Source organism: Sturnira hondurensis, unplaced genomic scaffold (assembly GCF_014824575.4).
Source record: "Sturnira hondurensis isolate 20B ecotype Veracruz unplaced genomic scaffold, ASM1482457v3 Scaffold0006829, whole genome shotgun sequence".
Classification (NCBI taxonomy): Eukaryota; Metazoa; Chordata; class Mammalia; order Chiroptera; family Phyllostomidae; genus Sturnira; species Sturnira hondurensis.
Window position 1 is genome coordinate 1,757,205 of NW_028079460.1, and position 19,149 is coordinate 1,776,353.

The 19,149-nt window shown below is 52.5% G+C and overlaps 1 protein-coding gene across 1 annotated transcript; it reads right to left on the bottom strand.

The window, feature by feature from the left end:
• Positions 1 to 382: 382 nt before the first annotated feature.
• Positions 383 to 13,982, bottom strand: NPR1 (natriuretic peptide receptor 1). The gene is made up of 22 exons (XM_037050724.1): positions 12,433 to 13,982; positions 11,471 to 11,670; positions 10,964 to 11,077; positions 10,420 to 10,555; positions 9,974 to 10,065; positions 9,070 to 9,205; positions 8,784 to 8,868; positions 7,833 to 7,953; positions 7,339 to 7,413; positions 7,107 to 7,184; positions 6,564 to 6,668; positions 6,254 to 6,325; positions 5,995 to 6,151; positions 5,521 to 5,676; positions 5,093 to 5,261; positions 4,248 to 4,394; positions 4,041 to 4,164; positions 3,822 to 3,890; positions 3,342 to 3,516; positions 3,046 to 3,144; positions 1,195 to 1,286; positions 383 to 1,043 (listed from the first exon to the last, which is right to left on the bottom strand). The coding sequence occupies exons 1-22, from the start codon at positions 13,142 to 13,144 to the stop codon at positions 981 to 983; spliced, it is 3,177 nt and encodes a 1,058-aa protein (XP_036906619.1). The 5' UTR covers positions 13,145 to 13,982; the 3' UTR covers positions 383 to 980.
• Between the last annotated feature and the right edge of the window lie 5,167 nt (positions 13,983 to 19,149).

The window sequence follows — 19,149 nt, forward strand, 5'->3', positions numbered from 1 at the left end:
ACACTCGTCATTGCAATCTTCATTACCACACATTGGCAGTTAAAAAAAAATTTAAGCCAGTTTCTCTTAAAAAATGTCCCCGATGAAGTGGTAAAAAGTTACTAACATGTGATGGGTTTCTTATCATTATTTTAAATGAGTTAATAGGTCCTGTTTTAATGTCAAATACCGTATATATTGATATAAACCCACATAAACAAAAGCTCTTTGGGGCCCTCAGTAACTCCTCAGGGTATGAATGGATCTTTGGCCCAAAGTGTTGGCACTGCTTGGGTTATTCCTAGGCTCTTTCTAGCTTGAGAAAAATGTCTTATCTGACAGAAAGGGTGGAGAACATGGCTGAGTTTTCTGGCATCTTTCTCTCCCTCAAAAACAGACACTGTCACTAGAATGAAAATTTTAATGGTCTCCACTCACAGGAGAAGCAAGACATACAGGCCTTCAGCCCATCCATGCCACACCTCTCCCCTGCACAGTGTATCCAATGATGGGTGGTGGGAGATAGAGGGGTGTTTGTGGCCTGTGTGGGCTAGGCCCAGGTGTGGACTCCTCCCACCCCCTAGATTCTCCTATAGTCCCTTTTCCTATTCCCCCTAAGGTGGCTCTTCCCCTTCTCCATAAAAGTCACAGTGTAGCAAGGTTGAGGGAAGAGGGCACAGGAAGGGGCAGGGGGGGTCCAGGAATCCACACCCCAGGCTGGCCTGAGTCAGCGTGGATGGTGGGTGTGTGTGCCTGTGTGTGTGCCACTGGGCATGACTGTTGCTCTGGTCTGGCCCTGTGAGCTTTGAGTTCTCTCTCCCCAACACCAGTCCTCTTTAGAGGTCATATGTAGTGTCTCCACTAGAGTCAGTACACCTAACCCGTTCACACCACTTCTCTGATCCTTTGGCAATGGCAGGGCTGCTGGGGGTGAGGGTGAGACCTCTCTGTCACTTCTGGCACAGGGAAGGGAAGTATGGAAGGCCAGCAGGAGAGGCAGGTCAGCCTCGGGTGCTATTTCCTCGCTCCCCCAGGAGCCAGTAGGTCCGAACTTTGCCTTTGCCCTGGAGGGAAAAAGAAGAGGTTGGGATAGGGAGTGACAAGCCCACTTTCCCAAATGATGGGAGCGAGAATGGGTGCTTAAGAAGGGGCCTCGGGGAGAGTAGCCCCCTCTGGGACCCCAAGGGTGGTAAGGGTAGGGGCTTCCTTCTCTACCTTCATTTCTACATCCCCTCGAAGCTCCAGCTCAAAACCACCAAACTCCTCCAGGACGGCCTTGGTCTCAGAAGACAAGTGGATCTTAAGGGCTGAGTGGGATAGGGAGAAGAAGGGAAGGTGAAGGATGCAGTAGGAGGGAGCAGGGGAAGTCAGGGACTGTAGAGCATAGAAAGATGCTCTCTCCTTCTCTGTCCAGAAAGCTTCCTAATTCAGAGTTTCACATTCTCCATGTGGTGTCTGACCATACTGGCCTCTCCCCTAGAACTTGAGAGCTGTATTATCTACCCTGGTAGGGAAGAGTAGAGTCAAGGTTGCTATTTAAGTTAATTAAAACTAAATGCAGTTGATTAGATGCCTCAGTTGCAAGCCACATTTCAAGTGATTAATAGCCCCCTGTGACAAAGGCTACCAAATTGGATGGCACAGATTAGAGAACATTTTCATCATTGCAGAAAGTTCTATTAGTACTCGAGCACCTAGACAAACATCAAATAGCACGGCTGGTCAGGAGATCAGGCTTCATACCCTGCTCTGCCCAGAAGAATGCTAGTGTGAATGCTTGCTTGGGGAAGTAATAGGAACTCTCTGGGCCTCATTTTCCTAGTCTGTAGAGTGGCAATAGTGACAATGCCCATCTCAGAGCCTTGCTGTGAGGATTCAATTCAGCATTCATGGGGAAAGGCAGAAAACCGTACTTGAACAACAATAAAAAATGTTTAAAAAATAAAATCAATTTCAACATTCATAAACACAATCTGGCACACAGGAAGCACTGTATTAGCGGTTGCCATCAGTTATTTAACTCACCATCCTCATTTTTTAGCTAAGGTAACTGAATCCTAGGTGAGGAGATCTTCCCAGGCTGCTGAGGTCACACTCAGAGACCTCCGGATGTCTGACGGGGCATCCTCACACCCCTTCTCTTCTGTGACCTCCCTCTAAACACACTCCCTCCACTCCTGAGGTCTGCATCACAGTGACCTTGTTCTGTTGTTTAATCATTTCTGAAAATGTGCTCCTTCAGGACTGGGCCTCAGCAAGAGGCTTTCCTCTACCTCGTCAGCCCCAGACACAGCGCCCAGGGAATGCCTGCTGAACCAGAGCCCCTCTCAGCTCCCAGTAGCCCTTCTCCCGCATGAGGCTTGGATGGGGTCTGCATGTATCCTCCATCTAACTGTGTGTGGTCTGGGTTTTCTCAGTATGCCAGGGCCTGGCACTCAGTAGTTGCTCAATAAATGTTTACTTGATTGAACTGTGTTGAATACAGCAGGAGGGCAGAATATCAACAGGAAGCGGGACCAAAGGAAGGGGTGGGAGGAAACATTTATTGTGTGTCAGGGGCTGTGCTAGTTTTTTTACGACCTGAGACAGACATCATTTTACAGATAAGCGGCTGAGGCTCAGACAAGCTGAATGACAGTTACGTGCTCCTCATGTTATTCGGCTGTCTCATATGACTTTAGTGAGGCGGGTATTTTGTTCTAATTTTTGCAGATGAGGAAAATGAAACTCAGAGCTGGGTTAGTTGCAGAGCTGAGATTCACACCCGAATGAGCAGCTCTGAGCCCCCAAGAGGCGCTAAAGGTGGCATTCCTGCTGGCAACTGGTGAACACTGGCCTGGGAAGACTTTCCAAACACTTGGAAAGACAGGGCAGCTAAGATCCGAGTCTCTGATTAGAATTCAAGGTGATCTGCCCAGACTGAGCCCTTAGGAGCAGGGAGCCTGGGAGGAGAGAGGGCTTAGGAGCAGGAGCTGGGAAAGAATGGGACAGGCACAAGCTGTCCAGGGGGACTTTCCTGGACTCCAGCTACCCTGCCCTCCCTTTCCATCTAGAGGGCCACCATACCTTCTCCGTTAGACTCCATTCTTGAGGCCGTGTTGACTGTGTCCCCAAAGAGACAGTAACGGGGCATCTTCAACCCTACCACACCAGCGCACACAGGTCCTGGGGGGAGCAGAACCCATCAGCTAGGGAGCAGGAGGATGTTAAGGGAGGTAGGTGGGAGCCTGGAGGGTGGCCACAGGGAGGGGCAAGGGCATTCCCGGAGAGGTAGGAGGTGGAATCTTGAGGCCCGTGGGAACAAGCCTCACTTTAGCAGCTCGGCCTCCTGGAGCCGCTTTTCCGCGCCGTCAGGGCTTCACCTGTGTGGATGCCGATGCGCAAGCGCAGCTGCTCCTGGGGCCGGTGGCGGATTCGGAAAGAGCTCACAGCGTCCAGCAGCGCCAGGGCCATGCGGGCCACCTCCCGGGCGTGCAGCCGCCCATTCCGCACTGGGAGCCCCGACACCACCATGTAGGCGTCGCCGATCGTCTCCACCTGTGAGGGTGGGGAGAGGGTGGGGGACTCTATCTCTTCCCTGTGCCGCTCCTAACACTTCCTGCACTGCCGTCTTCATTCTGAACCCCCATCCACCAGTCGCTGGCTTTCCTCCTCATCTCCATTCTCCCATCCTCCCCGAACCCCAGCGGTTTCTCTGCCTGCTCCTGGATCTCCTTGTGACGCTGTCTCTCCCCATGTGCCTTGGGCTCCTCTCTTCAAGGCTCTTTCATTCTGCCCTTCACTTTTCTCTGACCCTGTCCAGGAGTCTCTCTGGCTCTTCCCATCCACACTCCCACTCTCACCTTGTACACATCAAAGTTGTCTATGACGGCATCAAAGCAGGTGTACAGGTCATTGAGCAGGGTCACCACCTGGAAGGAAAGAGAACCAAAAGGGATGGGGAGTAAGGACCCACCTGGGCTTGGGTGGGGAAAGCAGAAGCAGAAGGTAGGCCTATGGGAGGGAAGTGCTAGGCAAGCACACCAGCCCTGTCTTCCCCAGTGGGCTGCTCCCTGCCTCACCTGCATGGGTGTGCTCTCTGCTGACAGGGCCGTGAAACCCACAATGTCACTGAAGTAGATAGTAACGCTGTCAAAGGCTTCCGCCTGGACTGTCTCCCCGCGCTTCAGCTGCTCAGCCACTGAGCTGAGGAGGGGTCAGGGATCAGAGGGTGAAGTGGGGTTGGGACGGGGGTGGCAAGGCACACATCACGAGACAAGGGCACTCACTGAGGCAGGATCTGGTAGAGCAGGGCCTCAGCCTTTCGCTTCTCTTCCAGGTAGGCCTGGGTCCGCTCTTCCACCAGCTCCTCCAGGTTGTTGGCATACTGCTCCATGCGAGACAGCAGGTTGTCTAGGATGTTGCTGCTGTTCTCTCTGAGGACCAAGGGGCAGCGGGCAGGGGTGAGAGGGGGCAGCGAGCCCTACACCCAGCCCACTCCAGGCCTTCGCCCGACCCAGGCCGAATGTCGGCCCACCTCCCAACTGCAGTGGGGACCCTGGAGGGAGTGCAGGTTGAGGGGCACAGCAGGATGGTGTGGCAAAGGGTAGGAGGAGCGTTCAGCTCATCTTTGAGATGAGTCAAGCGTGACTTGGGTCAAGTGTGAAGCTTTAGGCATCCTGGCTGTTTTGTTCAACTTTGTTAAAACAGTGAGTTAGAAGGAGGTAGAGGAGGAAGGAAGGGACAGGGATGACTGAGAACAGCAGGAGGGCAACAGGCTTAGTGGTGTCTGCAGACACCAGGTTAGGCAGCACAGTGGGAAGGTGAGCTCACAGGGTGAGCTCCTGTGGAGGGCAGAGAGTCCCCATTTACCCTGCACACCACTGGAGACTAGGGACCCTGGGGGCCGGCTGCCTTGCTGGAGGAGAGGAGTATGAGAGGTAAGGGGCTGTGGGGACAGCTGGGTCATCCGGTATTCACAAGGGGGGCTGCGAGGCTGTGGTGGGTGCAGTAGGCTATGTAAGGGGGGCTGTGAGTGGCTCCCTCTGCCACTGCAGGGGTGAGATTAAGTGAGGCATACTGGTGGTGGAGGGGCACGGGAGGCTGGGGCTGCTCTATGACTAAGGCCGGTGACCTGTTAAACTTTCTCAGCATCAGGCGGATCTGCTGGAAGGGTGGCCGCTCCTGTGGGTCCTCTGCCCAACACCTCTGCATCAGGTGCCCCAGTCCTTCCATGTGACTCTGCAGGGCCAGGGACGGCCGAAAGGGTGGTTGCTCGCCCCTAGTCACACGCTCGATGATCTCTGTGTGGTTGGGGGAAGGAGCTCAGCAGTGGGCCAGCCAAAGGCCTGTTGACATATGGGGTGAGGAAGTCCAGGACCAGGGCATGGGGCAGGTGAGCCCTGTAGGGTCCTAGGCCAGTCAGGAGTCAGGGTCACTGACAGCAATGGAGCAACAGGTGGCTGAGCTTTCCAGAAGGAAGATGTATTTCCAGGGGTCCCTCTCTGTGGAGCTGGGGTTAATTGAAACTGGCAGGGCTAGGAGACAGCATGGTCCTCTCACCTTTGGGGCTGAGGTCCAAACCTTCCACGTGGAATACACCACTCCTCAGAGCAATCTCCTGAAGGATGATCCCAAAGCTGTACACGTCACCAGCCTGAGAGCCCCGGGTGGGAGGCGAGGCCATTCGCAGGAGCTCAGGGGCTGTCCACAGCTTCTCTGCAGGTCAGAGGTAAGGAGAAACAGGGTGAAGGGCCCCAAAGCTAAAGGCCCTTTGTTTGCCTTTATGGATGTAACTAAAGGTATGGAGGTATGGATGTAACTAAATTTGGCTGGGACTGATGTTGAGTGTTAGAGCTAGAAGAGGCCTGGAGACCACTAGCTCCATCCCTCTGACTGACTGACTCTTCCTTCTGCTGATGAATGAACTGAGCAGGAGCCCAGGAAGGCATGCTCAAGGGCATCGAGGCCAGGCCTCAGTTTCCCTGCTGGGCTGGGCTGCGGTCAGGGTTGGGGACAGAGTGGGTCTGAGCTCACTGGCATAGAGGATGTGTCCTTGCTCTGGCTCTGGGTCCCTGAAGCTCTCCAGCCCATAGTCAGTGATCTTCAGCACAAATCGGCTGTCCACCACGCAGTTGGATGACTTGAGGTTGCCATGGGAGCAAATGGCCCCATTGTGCAGGAACAGCATCCCCTGGAGAACGCGAGAGGCAGGGGTCTTCGGTGTGGGCAGGACACACAACCACAGCCAGAGAAGCATGCCTCCCCCACACCCAGGGGGCTCTCCTGGACCTGCCTTGACGATGTCATTGGTGAGAGAGTACCGGAACATCCAGTCTAGGGTGATGCTGTCATTTTCCAGAATGTCCTGCCGGGCAGTGAGAGTCAGACCTGTGCCCTGCAGACTCCCCCAGGGGGAGGAGTGCAGGGCTCCGACTGCCATGCAGAACAGGACAAAGCTTTGCATTTACTCTAGTGCCACTGCCCATTTTACAGATGGGGCAAATAAAGGTCAGAAAGGGAGAGGTTTGCCTGGGGTCAGACAACCGGCCAGGTTCAGAGCCAGGGCTAGACTCAGGTTTCCTGACACCCCTTTGTCACCTCACCTGTAGGCTCCCACGGGGACAGTACTCTGTGATGATACAGATGTTGGGGGGGTCGGTGCAGGCACCCACAAACCTGGTCAGGTGTTCATTCTGTACATCTCGCATCTGCAGGTGGAAGCCAGCATCAGGAGCCTGACAGAGACCTCATTCCTCACCAAGTTGTCCCCTTTTCTTAAGGACCCCTCACCCTTCTTAACTCTGTTCATTCTCCACAGACATTCTAGGACCTTCCCTGGTGATTCGCAGCCATGTTCTTTCTCCCAACTTCCCCCTCCCCCCAAATCTGCTCCCTACTCCCTCAGCCTCCTAAGCCCTCCACTCCCCAGGGGCATCAAATATGGCCCCTCAAGGACCTTCCTCCAGGGTATCTCCGGTGGCCCTTTCCCCATCTCTGACCCCCTCCTACCACACACAATATGCAAAGGCCTATCCCCCAGGGCTACCAATAACCCTCAGGTCCCCCCAACCAATGCTATTGGCCAACCTCCCTGTGTCCCCTGGGTGGGATGCTCCCCCAGGCTACTGCCTCACTCCCCACATTACATGCTTCAGTTCAAACAGGACTTTTCGTGTCAGCTCAACCCGTTTACGGTTCACATGTTTCACAGCCACGAGGTTGCCCTGGGCAAGAAATGGAGACTGTCACTGTGCGTCACTCTGGAGAGATGGCCCAGTGCCCTGGGAACTCCAGCTGCTCCTGACAGCCCACCCCTGTCTCTGGGACCCTCCCCTGTTCTCTGTTAGAGAACACCCTGCCCCAGACCCCCAGGCCCACCTTATAGTATGCTGTCTTGGCAAAGACTTGGAACTGGCCCTCCGTGGTGAGCAGGGAGCCATAATTGGAGCCCCTCTGAAGGGATGGAGAGCAGAAGGGGTGTCAGCGCACGCGCCCACCCAGGGGCTGGCTCTCTCTGCTGGTGGCTTGAGCTTTAGTCTTCACTACCCTGCCTTATCTTTGTGTCTCCCTCCTTCTCATTCCACACCATGAAATCCTCTCCTTAGTTACTTTTTAAAAATGCATTTTCACATATACTATCATCAACCTTTGAAAGAACCCTCTGAGGGAAGCTCTGTAAATATAATTATTATCTGAGGTCATCTCAGAGAAGGAGTGTGACTTATCCAAGGTCACACAGCAAGTGTAGAAAGAGCTGGGACTAGAACCCTGCTCCCTGCTCTCCCATACCCATCAAGCACTGCTCTCCCCCTGCCTCTCATATCCAGGTTCTCAGCTGCCCCCCACTTCCCCCCCAATGCCAGTGTTCTTACTCCACTCAAGGTCAGCCGGCTGCCTGCACTCCGGAGGTGCCGCTCAAGGCTACTGGGCTGCAAGTCCTCCCAACGCACCCGCCACAGTTCTGAAGCCAGTTCCTTTTCCAGCTGCATCTTCCTGGAGCAGGAAACTTGCATCTGAGCCCCTGACCCGGGGCAAAGGCACTCTGTCCCACAGCCCCTTCATAGAGCCCTGGGACCACTGCACATGCCTGAGAGCCCCACTGTTATGCTAAGAGGCAGATCTCAGGATTGTCATCGGGGCTAAAAGTCAGGGGGTGGGAGAATTCTGCCTCACTGGGACCTTGGGTAGTCACTTCATTTCTGAGTTTCATGTCTTCATGTCCAAATGTCCTCATTTGGAAACTGGGGACTCGATGTTTATTTCAAAGCATCATTATAAGAATGAAAAGAAACACACTGTGCGGCAGTGTCCGCACAGAAGTATGATCAACCAGCACTGACTTTCTTCCCTTCCTCCTCGCTTCCCTCCACCCTTAACTTCTCCTGAACTTTCACTTCAGCTCCACCGGAAGGCAGGAGTGGGGCTCCTTTATCTCTCTTGGTGCGCACAGGGCTCCTCAGCCCTGCTCTGCTAACGGGGCCCAGTCCCAAAGGGTCTGAGCCATAGCTTCTCATCCAGTCTCCAAGAGTGAGGAGGACAAACCAGCCCCTGGGCCAGAATCCAGGCCTCTAGGATGCCACTCCCCCAGCTGCTCTGGCTGCTAGGGGATCACCAGGCTCTCCTGGCCACTCCCATCCCTGTTTCCTCCTCCTCCTCCTCTTTTCTTGTGTCCTAAGGCTTTTTAGTCTCTTTTCTCCTCCATCTCCAAGGTCCTTCCCCTGCTGTACCCTCACCCTTCCCCCTCCCTCTGCACCCCTGCCACCTCCCCTGAGGTTAGTGCTCCAGGTCTCCTAGCCCACTGACCACTTCATCCCAAGGCTCACCTGTATATGAAGATGGAGACGACCAGGATGCTGAGCAGGGAGAGGCTGCCCACCAAAGCCAGCACCTCCAGGGTGGAAAAGTGTGCTGTAGAAGACAGTCCAAGTTGCAGCAAGAAAGATTTTGGTTAGACAACAGAAGAAAGAACCTTCTAAGAGTCAACCAGTGAACTACGATGATGGATAAAAGGAGGAAAACTCTCAGTGTGGGAAAGGAGCGCTTCCTTAACTCCTCATGCGGGGAACCAGGGGCTCCAGAAGGGAGGCCTGGATGGCAAGGGGCAGGCACCTTGGTTGCAGGTGGGATCCTCATTTTCAAAGCCGCATTTGGGGATGTCAGGAGGCGGGTATCCTAGGGGCCAGTATAGTTCGCGCCCTGATACAGCCACCAGCTCCTGGGAGGTCCCATTGTAGTTCAGAACGACCTACAGGAGGGAGGGCAGGAATGGTGGTGGGGGCAAGGCCCCCTGTCCCGTGGATAGTCCTGCCTCCCACCCACCCCCTTCTCTGCTTCCAGGCCCTGTGTCTGGGCTGTCAGCTATGCACCAGATCCCTCCTGTGCGTGGATGTGTTCTATACCCATGCCCCATGTTATTAGAATGGAAAAACTTGAAAACTCTTCAAAGCAGGAAAAAACCTTCATATAGGTAAAACTCTATACAAAGAAAACTCCATATGGAACCCTAGCCCTATACATGGGCAGTCTGAAGCACACAGGAAACAGGAAAAAACAGGAAAAGGCAGTGTTCTCAGTTAACATTCTTGGCCTAATCCATGTACTCTTCCTCCAAGAAGTCTTCCCTGGATGACCTGCTCCTTGGGGCCTGTGCTCAGTTCCTTCCTGTTCCTGACCGTGCTAGAGCTGCTCGTGTGTCCATCTCGGCCCTGAGCTGCCTGTCTCTGTGGCAGGGCTTCTGCCGACCTTAGGAGACAGCGGGCTTCTTGAGAGCAGGGTTGCACGGCCTCCTCAGACATGGGGTTCCCCAAGGGTAGTGCCTGTGAGCCCCTAACATTCTGGCTGCTATCCCAGACTAGAGCAGATCTCTTTAATCCAGAGCTCTCCATAAGTGACCAAGCATGGTAGGTCACAGAGTAGTCAGATACCCTGGTAGGGCTGGGGGGGGGGGCACAGAAGCACAGAAGGGTGAGATGTCTTTCTCTGTTGGCACCGTCTTCTCTGGACACAGCCTTACCCTAAAGGCACTAGTCTCAGGATCCATATCCCAGAGGGAAAAGTCAGTCTCTCGGTCTCCATTGCTGTCCATTCTCAGGTATCCTGTCACACCTAGGAGCATGGAGAAAGATGGCTGGAGTGAGTGGAAGGAAGCGCAAGGACCGCCCCCCATCTTGTCTCCACCCCGACTGCCTCTGCCTTGCCCTCCTAACACATATATATGGAATGACAACAAAAGGGACAGACACTTCAGCAGCAGGGATGACTGGGGCTGGATGAGCAGAAGGACTTCTTGATGGAGCTAGAGGGATGGGGCAGGAGGCCTAAAGAAAGCTTTGGAGGTTTCTTGGGGAAGAGAGGAAAAGACTGGCGTAACTAGCTCTGCTGCAAGACTAGAGGCTTCTCGTGGCCTCCTGCTTGGTGCATGCACCACAAGGCAGCCCACTGCTACCTCCAGGTCCTGACCTTGGAAGCTTCGGTTCCACATCCGCTGAGTGATGCCCTCCCCATCGGTGACAGTTCCCCCTTGTGCCAGAGTCTCTCTCACTGCCTGGACAAAGAGCAGAAGCCCGTCGTGGAAGGATGCTGGGATGGTGTTCACCTGCAGGGACCAGCAGAGCCTGCCTGGGGTGGGGTACAGAGTCGGGTGCTGAGGGGAGGGGAGGAATGGGAGGTGCTGGGAATTTGGGAGAGGATGGGAGAAAACACCCCACGTGACAGATTTTGCTTCTGATAAGGTGCCTCTGCATATAACACCGTTCGAATCCTGCTAAGCAGATAGGGTAGGACATACTGTCCCCAACTGACTGACGAGGACATGAGATTCAAAGGTTGAACAACTCGTTAAAGCCACCCCTTGCCCCCATCGGCAGGAGAGACATGGAAACAATGGGAAGGGAAAGGAGGATCTGGGGATACTGGGATGGCTGAGAAAACAGGGCGGAGACTGGGGGGGCCATGGAGTGGGGGCTGAAGGTCCACACTGGAGGGTCCTAGGACCCCCTCCTACCAGGCCATCCTCCATGGTGAAGTTGAACTGTTCATGGGCCAAGTGTTTTAGTTGCTGCAGGAATTCCAAGTACTCAGGATTATCTGGCTCTTTATATGTAATGATTTTGGCAGCCTGAGGAAGGGGTCAGTGGAGAGGGGTGAGCTGGGTGCTTACCGATCCTCACAGTACCCTGGTGCCCACCTCAACTGGACCCCATGTCCTGGGTGAGGTGCTATCTGCTCCAAAGCAGGGGATCCAGTGGGGTGGCTTCTCCAAGTCCAATTAGTCTGCAGGACTTGAACATACTTCCACATCCAGTCTATTCTCTTAAATCTCGTTATCCTGGCTCTGAGTCCTCTGGCCCTCCATACACCCCTGGCCCCAGACTCCTGCTCTTCATCACCTAACTCCCTGTGAGCATTAAGAAACTCGTTTCTAGAATCAGACACTGCAGGACCCAGTGCCCAGAAACTATGTGTCACCAGCTGAGAGTCCCACAGCAGGGCTTCTGACCTGGACACTCACCTGAAAGGCATGGTGGGCACTGCCATCCTGCCCATCCCCTCTCTCCCAGGGCCTGCGGGGAGCAAGGCCATGTGCACCTTGCAGGCTTTGCCCAAAGAGATCCAGGTGGAAGAAAACATAGTCCTTCCCACTCAAACCAGCTTCCAGGGCCAGAAGCATCAGGGTTCTGAAGGCATCTGGGGAGCTGCAGATGTAGATAACTGGGAAGGAAGGGGGGCAGTCAGAGAGAAAAGCAGCCTAGTCTTGGAGGAGGACACTCCTCAGTCAGGGACGCCGGGGCACCTAGGGGGTGTTCAGAGACACTGTGGTACTTAAGTGGGACCACTGGCTCACTAAGTCTAGGCTTCGGCCGCAGAAGGATGGAGAAGGGTGAGAGAAGGTGGGAGGGGAGAAGGAGCAGAGGTAGGGGGAGCAGGGACAGCTGAGCTGAAGGTGGGGAAAGTGGGGTCAGGAGTGTAGGCAGGAGGGAGAGGAGGGTCAGCTGGAGAGGGGAGGTTGTGTGGGAGCAATGGAAAAAGAAGATGGAGGAGGGGATAGAGCTTGTTGAGTAGAAACAGAAAATGGGTGAGATGAAAGAGATGGGAACTAAGCCGGGGACCTACTGTAAGCGTCAGGGTGGCGCAGGCGTTCCTTCCCTCCGGGTACTTCAGGAAGAACTGAACCACCTCCATGCAGGAGGTGGGAGAGTGGGGGAGGTGAGAAGAGAGAAGAGCATAGTATCAGGAAAAGAGGGGGGATGGAGAAAGAGAAGGAAATATAAACTCAGAGATGAAAAAGGCCAAAAAGGCTGGGATAGGAATGAGGAGCCGTGAGAAGGAGGAGGGGGAGGGGGAGGAGAAGGGGAAAGGGAGGGGGAGGAGGAGGAGGAGAAGAGGAAGAAGAATGGCCGGAGAAGATGGAGGACTTCCGAAGGCACCTCCGAAGGCTCTGGAGCAAAGCGGCGGACCGCTGTGCCCTCTCACCTCGGCCTTTGCGCTGCACCGTCCGCAGCACAATAGAATACTGGTGGAGGTCGCCCTCGGCGAACTCTAGGTGTTCTATGGTGACGTTGAGGCGGTCTCGGACCCTCACGTAGAGCCCCTCCACCATGAAGAAGCAGCGCTGGTCGTCCTGCGGCCGGTAGGCGTAGATCACAAGCGCCCGGCGCTCCCAGCCCAGCCGTCGGTGCAGCGCCGCCACGAAGTCGCCCAGCTTGGCGTGGCTGGGCCCCGCGCGCGTGGTCAGCGCGTACTCGCCCTCTTCCCTGAAGCCCAGCGCCGGGGCGCCGGCCGTCAGCAGCGGCACCCGCCAGTGCGCGGTGAAGCGCGCCACCGGAGCCGCGGCGTACACGCAGCCCGGGCCCAGGAACACCGCGGGCTCGTGCTCCCACTTGAGGTCCACCGCGGCCAGAGGAGCGGCGGTGTCGGAGCAGACACCCCGCGCGTCCTCGCTGCTGCCCAGCACCGTGCGGACCGTCCAGCCGGGCAGCAAGTCCGGCTGCGCCTTAATCCTGGCCAGGGCCAGTTCCACGGCCGGGCCCACGCGCGCCCAAGACCACGGATAGGAGGTGTTGGTCAGCGGCAGCACCGCGGCCACCGTCAGGTTGCCCGCGTGGCTGCCCCGGAGCAGCAGCAGTGGCGGCAGGAGCAGCAGCAGGCGCAAGTGGGCGCCGGTGGGGCACCTGGGGCGCGGCATGGCCTCAGAGGGCACCGCGACGGGCAGGGACTCCCACCATGGCTTCCGCGGTCCCCTCAGGCTCAGGGCGCGCCCCGATGAGAGGGAAGCAGAGCGGGGCGATCACCCCGGGGCACTCAGTCTCCTCCAGCTGCGACGGTCACCATCAGGGTCTCCAAGAGTGCACGGCGGGCGGACCCCCAGCGGGGCGCGCGACGGCGGGGTGCGTGGAGGGAGCTGCGGAGCAGGTGGGTGCGAGAAGCAGATCGCCGGAGCCCGCCCCGAGTGAGCGTGTGTGTGTCAGGAGAGAGAAAAAGTGCTCGCGGGAGCTCCGGAGAGAAGGTGCGAGAGGGCGCGAGGGAAGCAGAAAGGGGAGTGAGTGCCGTGCGGGAGCGCAGCCCCAGCGAGTGTGCCAGAAGGGGTGTCCGGCCGGCCCAAGTCTCCGGCTGTCCGGGGGGGACTGGGGAGGACCTGAGCCAAGCTCCAAACCCTCCCTCCCGGACGCTTCCCCTCCCATACTCGGTGACAGCAGAGCCAATCCCTGATCTTTAACTCTTTCCTCTCCGCCTCCAAATCGCGGGCTCTCCCGCGCCCACAGCCCGTGCGCTGTCCCTTAGACCCTCTTCCAGCTTTTCTGCCGCCCGACATCCACCCCATCAGAGAGGTGGCATCGCCTCGCAGGAACGTGAGGGGGGACTGAACTGGAAAGTGCGTGGGAACGACCGGAGGCCTCTTGCACTTCTACCTTCTCCCTCCCTTCTCACCGGGTTCCGTCTGGGGAGGAAGGATGTGCTGGTGTGGGATCTCCGCAGGAAAATGTGTCTGTGTCTGAGAGTGACTTGTTTCTGGAAAAGACGTTAAAGTAGGTGAGCCCAGGGTCCCAGTGATCCAGCCCATCTAAGACGCCCCTCGCTCTCCCATAAGCGAACCATCGGAGAAAAAGGACCAGGTGGAAGCGCGGAGTTAACTCTTTAGTTCCCAAAGTGTTGTACGCAGTGGAGGGAGAGCATGCGGGTGGCTGGCGGGGAGAGAGGGGTGACCTCAGGGCCGCTCTGGGAATGTGACTGTGTATGTGTTTTGTGTTGAGAAGAGTTGATAAAATGAGTTTCGTGGTGGCGGTGAGAAATAGTGCTGGGAATGACCGGCAGAGGAGAGGGTTTGGCCACACTTGACGGCAGCGCGGCTGGTCAGGACCGCTGTGGAATCAGTCTGCCCTCTAATGGTCAGCAGGCGTCATTGACCGTATTATGCCACAACCTCCCCAACCCTGCGCCCAGGCCTGGACCCAGGGTCAGCAAACTTGTTCCGTTCAGCAAACAGTTGCAGGGGACCTAGTACGCATTAAGCAATGGCTAGAAGCTGAGGGTAAAAAGAGAGATACATATTCAGTCTGTACCTCTGAGGACCTCTTTTTGGGATATATAACCATAACGTACTGTCTTTAAGCACTACAGTATGGAGATGGATACATTACTAAAAGGCCCAGATGAGGACCATTTTGCCTGCCTTGGGACCAGGAAAAACTCCCAAGAGAAATCATTCAACAAGGGTGGAGAATGAGAAAGATATTCTAAAGAGCGTATAATACTGAATTATGTTTCTTATATAGAGAATTTTAGGAACTTTTAAAATATTTTTATGAGTAAGAGGCCCATGGACCAACTCAGATGGCAGGCATGTTTTGTTTAGCCTGCATCCTCTCCTCTCTCCGTGTGTGTGTGTGTGTGTGTGTGTGTGTGTGTGTACGTACGGTTTTATTTACTTTACTTTTAAAGAGGGGAAGGAAGGGACAATATGCGAGAGAAACATTATCGGGCCACCTCTCCCATGCGCCGCAACTGGCCGGGTTGCAACCCAGGCACTTGCCCCGACCAGAAACCAAACCAGCAACCCTTTGGTTCCCAGGCCAATGCTCAATGCACTGGGCCACACCAGCCAGAGCTCTATATGTGTTTAACCTAATAACCCAAACTTAAACATCAATAGATGACATGTGAGTATTTGTAATTATGACTTACCTCGACCTACTGGAGAGCTGCTAGTAGAAGTTCTGCATTTCTCCATGATAGCTCAGTAGGAATCAGTATCTATTACCTCTTTGAGATGTCTAGTTCATCTGGTTCTTTTCCACCCTGTTCACTCATTGGCATCATTTCTTTTTTTTTTAATTTTTATTTATCTTTAGAGGGGAAGGCAAGGACAGAGGGAGAGAAACATCAGTGTATGGTTACCTGTCATGTGTTCCCCACTGGTGCCCCCCACTGGGAACTGGCCTGCAACCCAGGCCTGTGCCATGACTGGGAATCAAACCCGGAACCTTTGGTTCACAGGCCCATGCTCAATCCACTGAGCTACACCAGCCAGGACTCATTGGCATTTCTGATTGCAGTAAAGATTTATGTTTTCAACACTGATTTATGGCGTAAGGTGTGTACATGTAGGAATGACTGTGGAAGAGGTAAAAAATGGCAGCAGAGGGCAGCTCATTCAAGTTTCTCTGTGACAGGCATGTCTTTCTCCTGTAAGGGGAGCTCCAGAGGCTATAGGGGTGGATAAGAGATTGGAAGATTTTAGGTTTTTTTTGTTGATACACAATTTTTTACTGATATGCAGCAATCCACTTAAAATTTTATATTAACCCTGGCCGGTGTGTCTCAGTTGGTTGGAACGTGTCTGGTAGACACATCTCAGGTTGTGGTTTTGATTCCTAGTCAAGAGAAGGCGACCAATTGATGTTTCTCTCTCCAATCAATGTTTTTTTCCCTTCTCTGCCTCCTTCCTCAAAAAAAGCATGTAAAATTTATTTTAAAACATTTGGAGAATGTAGTAAATTTCCTTGATTAAATGTTAGCCTCAAAGTACACTACCAGGCATACTCTTGGGGAGATCACAAAACGGAAAGTTCATAGACAATACAAGATTACTTGAAGGATGTAGATTATTAAATCTTAAAATTTCTTCAACTTTTTTACTAGGGAGGTTTTTAAAAAAGTTTTATTGAGGTATAATTGATGGACCAGAAACTACATATTTAGTGTATCCAGTTTGATATGTTCAGACATATGTGTACATCCATGAAACCATCACCCTGATATCTAGGTAATGAACATATCTGTCACCTCCAAAAGTTTCTCTGTGTCTTTTTGTCTGCATGTATGTGTGTTAAGAATACTTAACATGAGATCTACTCTCTTAAATTTTTAAATGCATAAAGTATTATAAGTACAATCAATTGGATTTCATGGAGAGAAGACACTATACGGATAACTGAAGTCTAGATGACATTGGCCCATTCGCTGAGAAGTTGAAGAAGCAGGTTTTGGGGAGATGATAAAACTTTTAGCGTATTGAGTTTGAGGTGACTGTAGAAACCTAAATGGAGGTGTCCAGTAGGTCATAGGGTTAGTGGAGCTGGACTTCAGGGGAAATGACTCTGCTACAAGTCTAATTTAATATTTGAAATTCTCCATCACTAATAGTGAACTAAACAATTTGTGTAATTTCTGAGCTGAATACAAACTAAAACATTGAATGAAACACTTGGGCTTGGTGATAACTTGACCTGGGAGGCATTTTATCTGCCCTTCCATTCTAAATGATAGCTTTGGATAGGGCAATCTTGGATGTAGGTCCTTGCCTTTCATGACTTTGAATACTTCTTTCCAGTCCCTCTGGCCTGCAAGGTTTCTTTTGAGAAATCAGCTGATAGTCTTATGGGAACTATTTTGTAGGTAACAGTCTTTTTTTCTCTTGCTGCTTTTAAGATTCTCTCCTTATCTTTAATATTTTTTAAAAGGATTTTATTTATTTATTTTTAGAGAGAGGGGAAGGGAAGGAGAAAGAGAGGGAGAGAAATATCAGTGTGTGGTTGCCTCTCTCACATTCCCCCCTACTGGGGACCTGGCCAGCAACCCAGACATGTTCCCTGATTGGGGATCGAATTGATGACCCTTTGGTTTGCAGCCCAAGCTCAATCCACTGAGCTACACCAGCCAAGGCTCCTTATCTTTTATTTTGGGTAGTATAATTGTGATGTGTCTTGGTGTGCTCCTCCTTGAGTCCAACTTCTTTGGGACTCTTGCTCATGGACTTGCATGTCTATCTTCTTCACCAGATTGGGGAAGTTTTCCTTCATTATTTTTTTCAAGTAAGTTTTAAATTTCTTGCCCTTCCTCTTCTTCTGGCACTCCTATGATTTGGATGTTGGAACGAATGAAGTAGTCCCAGAGATTCCTAAGCTTCTCCTTATTTTTTTAAATTCTTATTTCTTCATTCTGTTCTGATTGAATGTTTATTTCTTCTTTCTGTTCCAAATCATTGATCTGAATCCCAGTTTCCTTCCCCTCACTGTTGGTTCCCTGTATATTTACCTTTACTTTGTTTTGCACAGCCTTCACTTCTTCCTCCATTTTGTGACCACACTCAGTGATTTCTATGAGCATCTTGATTACCAGTGTTTTGAACTGTGCATCTTGATAGACTGTCTATCTCCTCATCACTTAGCTCTTTTTCTGGAGTTTCGATTTGTTCTTTCATTTGGGCCATATTTCTTTGTGTCAGTGCACCTGTTACATAGTAAGGGGCAGAGCCTTAAGTATTCATCAGGGAGGAGTAACCCAGGTTGCTGTGTTGTGGCCCTATATGTGGGGGAGGGGTTTGAGAGGGAACAGTGCCACTTGCTCACCTCTCAATGGGCTTTCAGTCACTTCCCCTGCTACCTGCAAGTGAATTGGGCCCTTCTAGTGCTGATTCCTGGGTGGGTGGATTTGTGTATGTTCTAGGACCCTGTTGGTCCCTCCAACAGACTCTCCTTTGAAACTAGGAGTTTCTCCTGCCACTGTAACCCCACCCCCAGGTTTTTATAGACAGAGATTTTAAGGCTTTATGTCCCTGCACTGGAATTCTGGGTTGTGTGGCCTGTCTCACTCCCCAATTGTTTCTACCTCAAGCTCTCACCCAGCTGTCCATCCCCATCCCTCCTACCAGTCTGGATGAATGTTTCTTCTTTAACTCCTTCATTGTTAGACTTCCATACAGTTCAATTTTTCTGGCAGTTCTGATTGTTTTTTGTCTTTAAATGGTGTTATTCTTTTTTTTTTTTTTTTGGTTGTGTGAGGAAGTGAAGCATATCTACTTATGCCTCTATCTTGGCCAGAAGTCTGGAAGAAATTCCATTAAAAATCAAGAACTAGTACAGTGGTGAGGAATTATTGGTGTTAGAGCATGAAAGGACAGGAAAGCAGAGCTGAGACCAGCAGAAGGACTGCTTTTACTCTAGGGCCATTTGCTGATGAGGAATTGGTGAAAGAAAAGGAGTTGTGTGGGCCAAGTGAGACAAAAACTGGAGTCCAAGTGTCCCCAAAGGTGAGAGCCTTAGTAAACCACTCTCCTGTTTTTGGTGAGGATCCTGGAAGGCTGCACTCAGAGGGAAAACCTAAGAACAGTGTAAACTAGAAGTAGAAAACCCAGACCCAAAATATTCTAAAACCAAAGTTAAGAATAAATTGATGGATATAATAGCAAGTTAGATGGACTGAGGCTTGAGTAATGATTCAGAAGAAGACACAAATTACTCAGAATGAAGCATGGATAAAAAGGAATGAGCCCTGGCTGGTGTGGCTCAGTGGATCGAGTGCCAGCCTGCAAACCAGAGGGTCACCCATTTGATTCCCAGTCAGGGCAGATGCCTGGGTTGCAGGCCAGGTCCCCAGTAGGGGGCACACAAGAGGCAACCACACACTGATGTTTCTCTTGCTCTATTTCTCCTTTCCCCTCTAAAACTACATAAATATTTTTTAAAAAAATGAATGAAGAACATGAGCCCTGGTTGGTGTAGCTCAGTGGATTGAGCACAGGCCTGCGAACCACACGATCGCAGTTCAATTCCCAGTCAGGGCACATGCCTGGGTTGCAGGCCAGTTCCCAGCAGGGGACTAATGAGAGGCAACCACACATTGATATTTCTCTCCTTCTCTCCTTCCCTTCCCCTCTAAAGGTAAATAAATAACATCTTTAAAAAAAAGAAA

Bases quoted from the DNA above. Each gene is read 5' to 3' on its own strand.
- NPR1 (XM_037050724.1), bottom strand. From the start codon at position 13,144: ATGCCGCGCCCCAGGTGCCCCACCGGCGCCCACTTGCGCCTGCTGCTG. The intron at 10,556-10,963 runs GTAGGAGGGGGT...TGGTCCCTGCAG, and splicing joins TCACCATGGAGGATGGCCTG to GTGAACACCATCCCAGCATC. The intron at 6,326-6,563 runs GTGAGGTGACAA...ACTGCCCGGCAG, and splicing joins GTCCCCGTGGGAGCCTACAG to GACATTCTGGAAAATGACAG.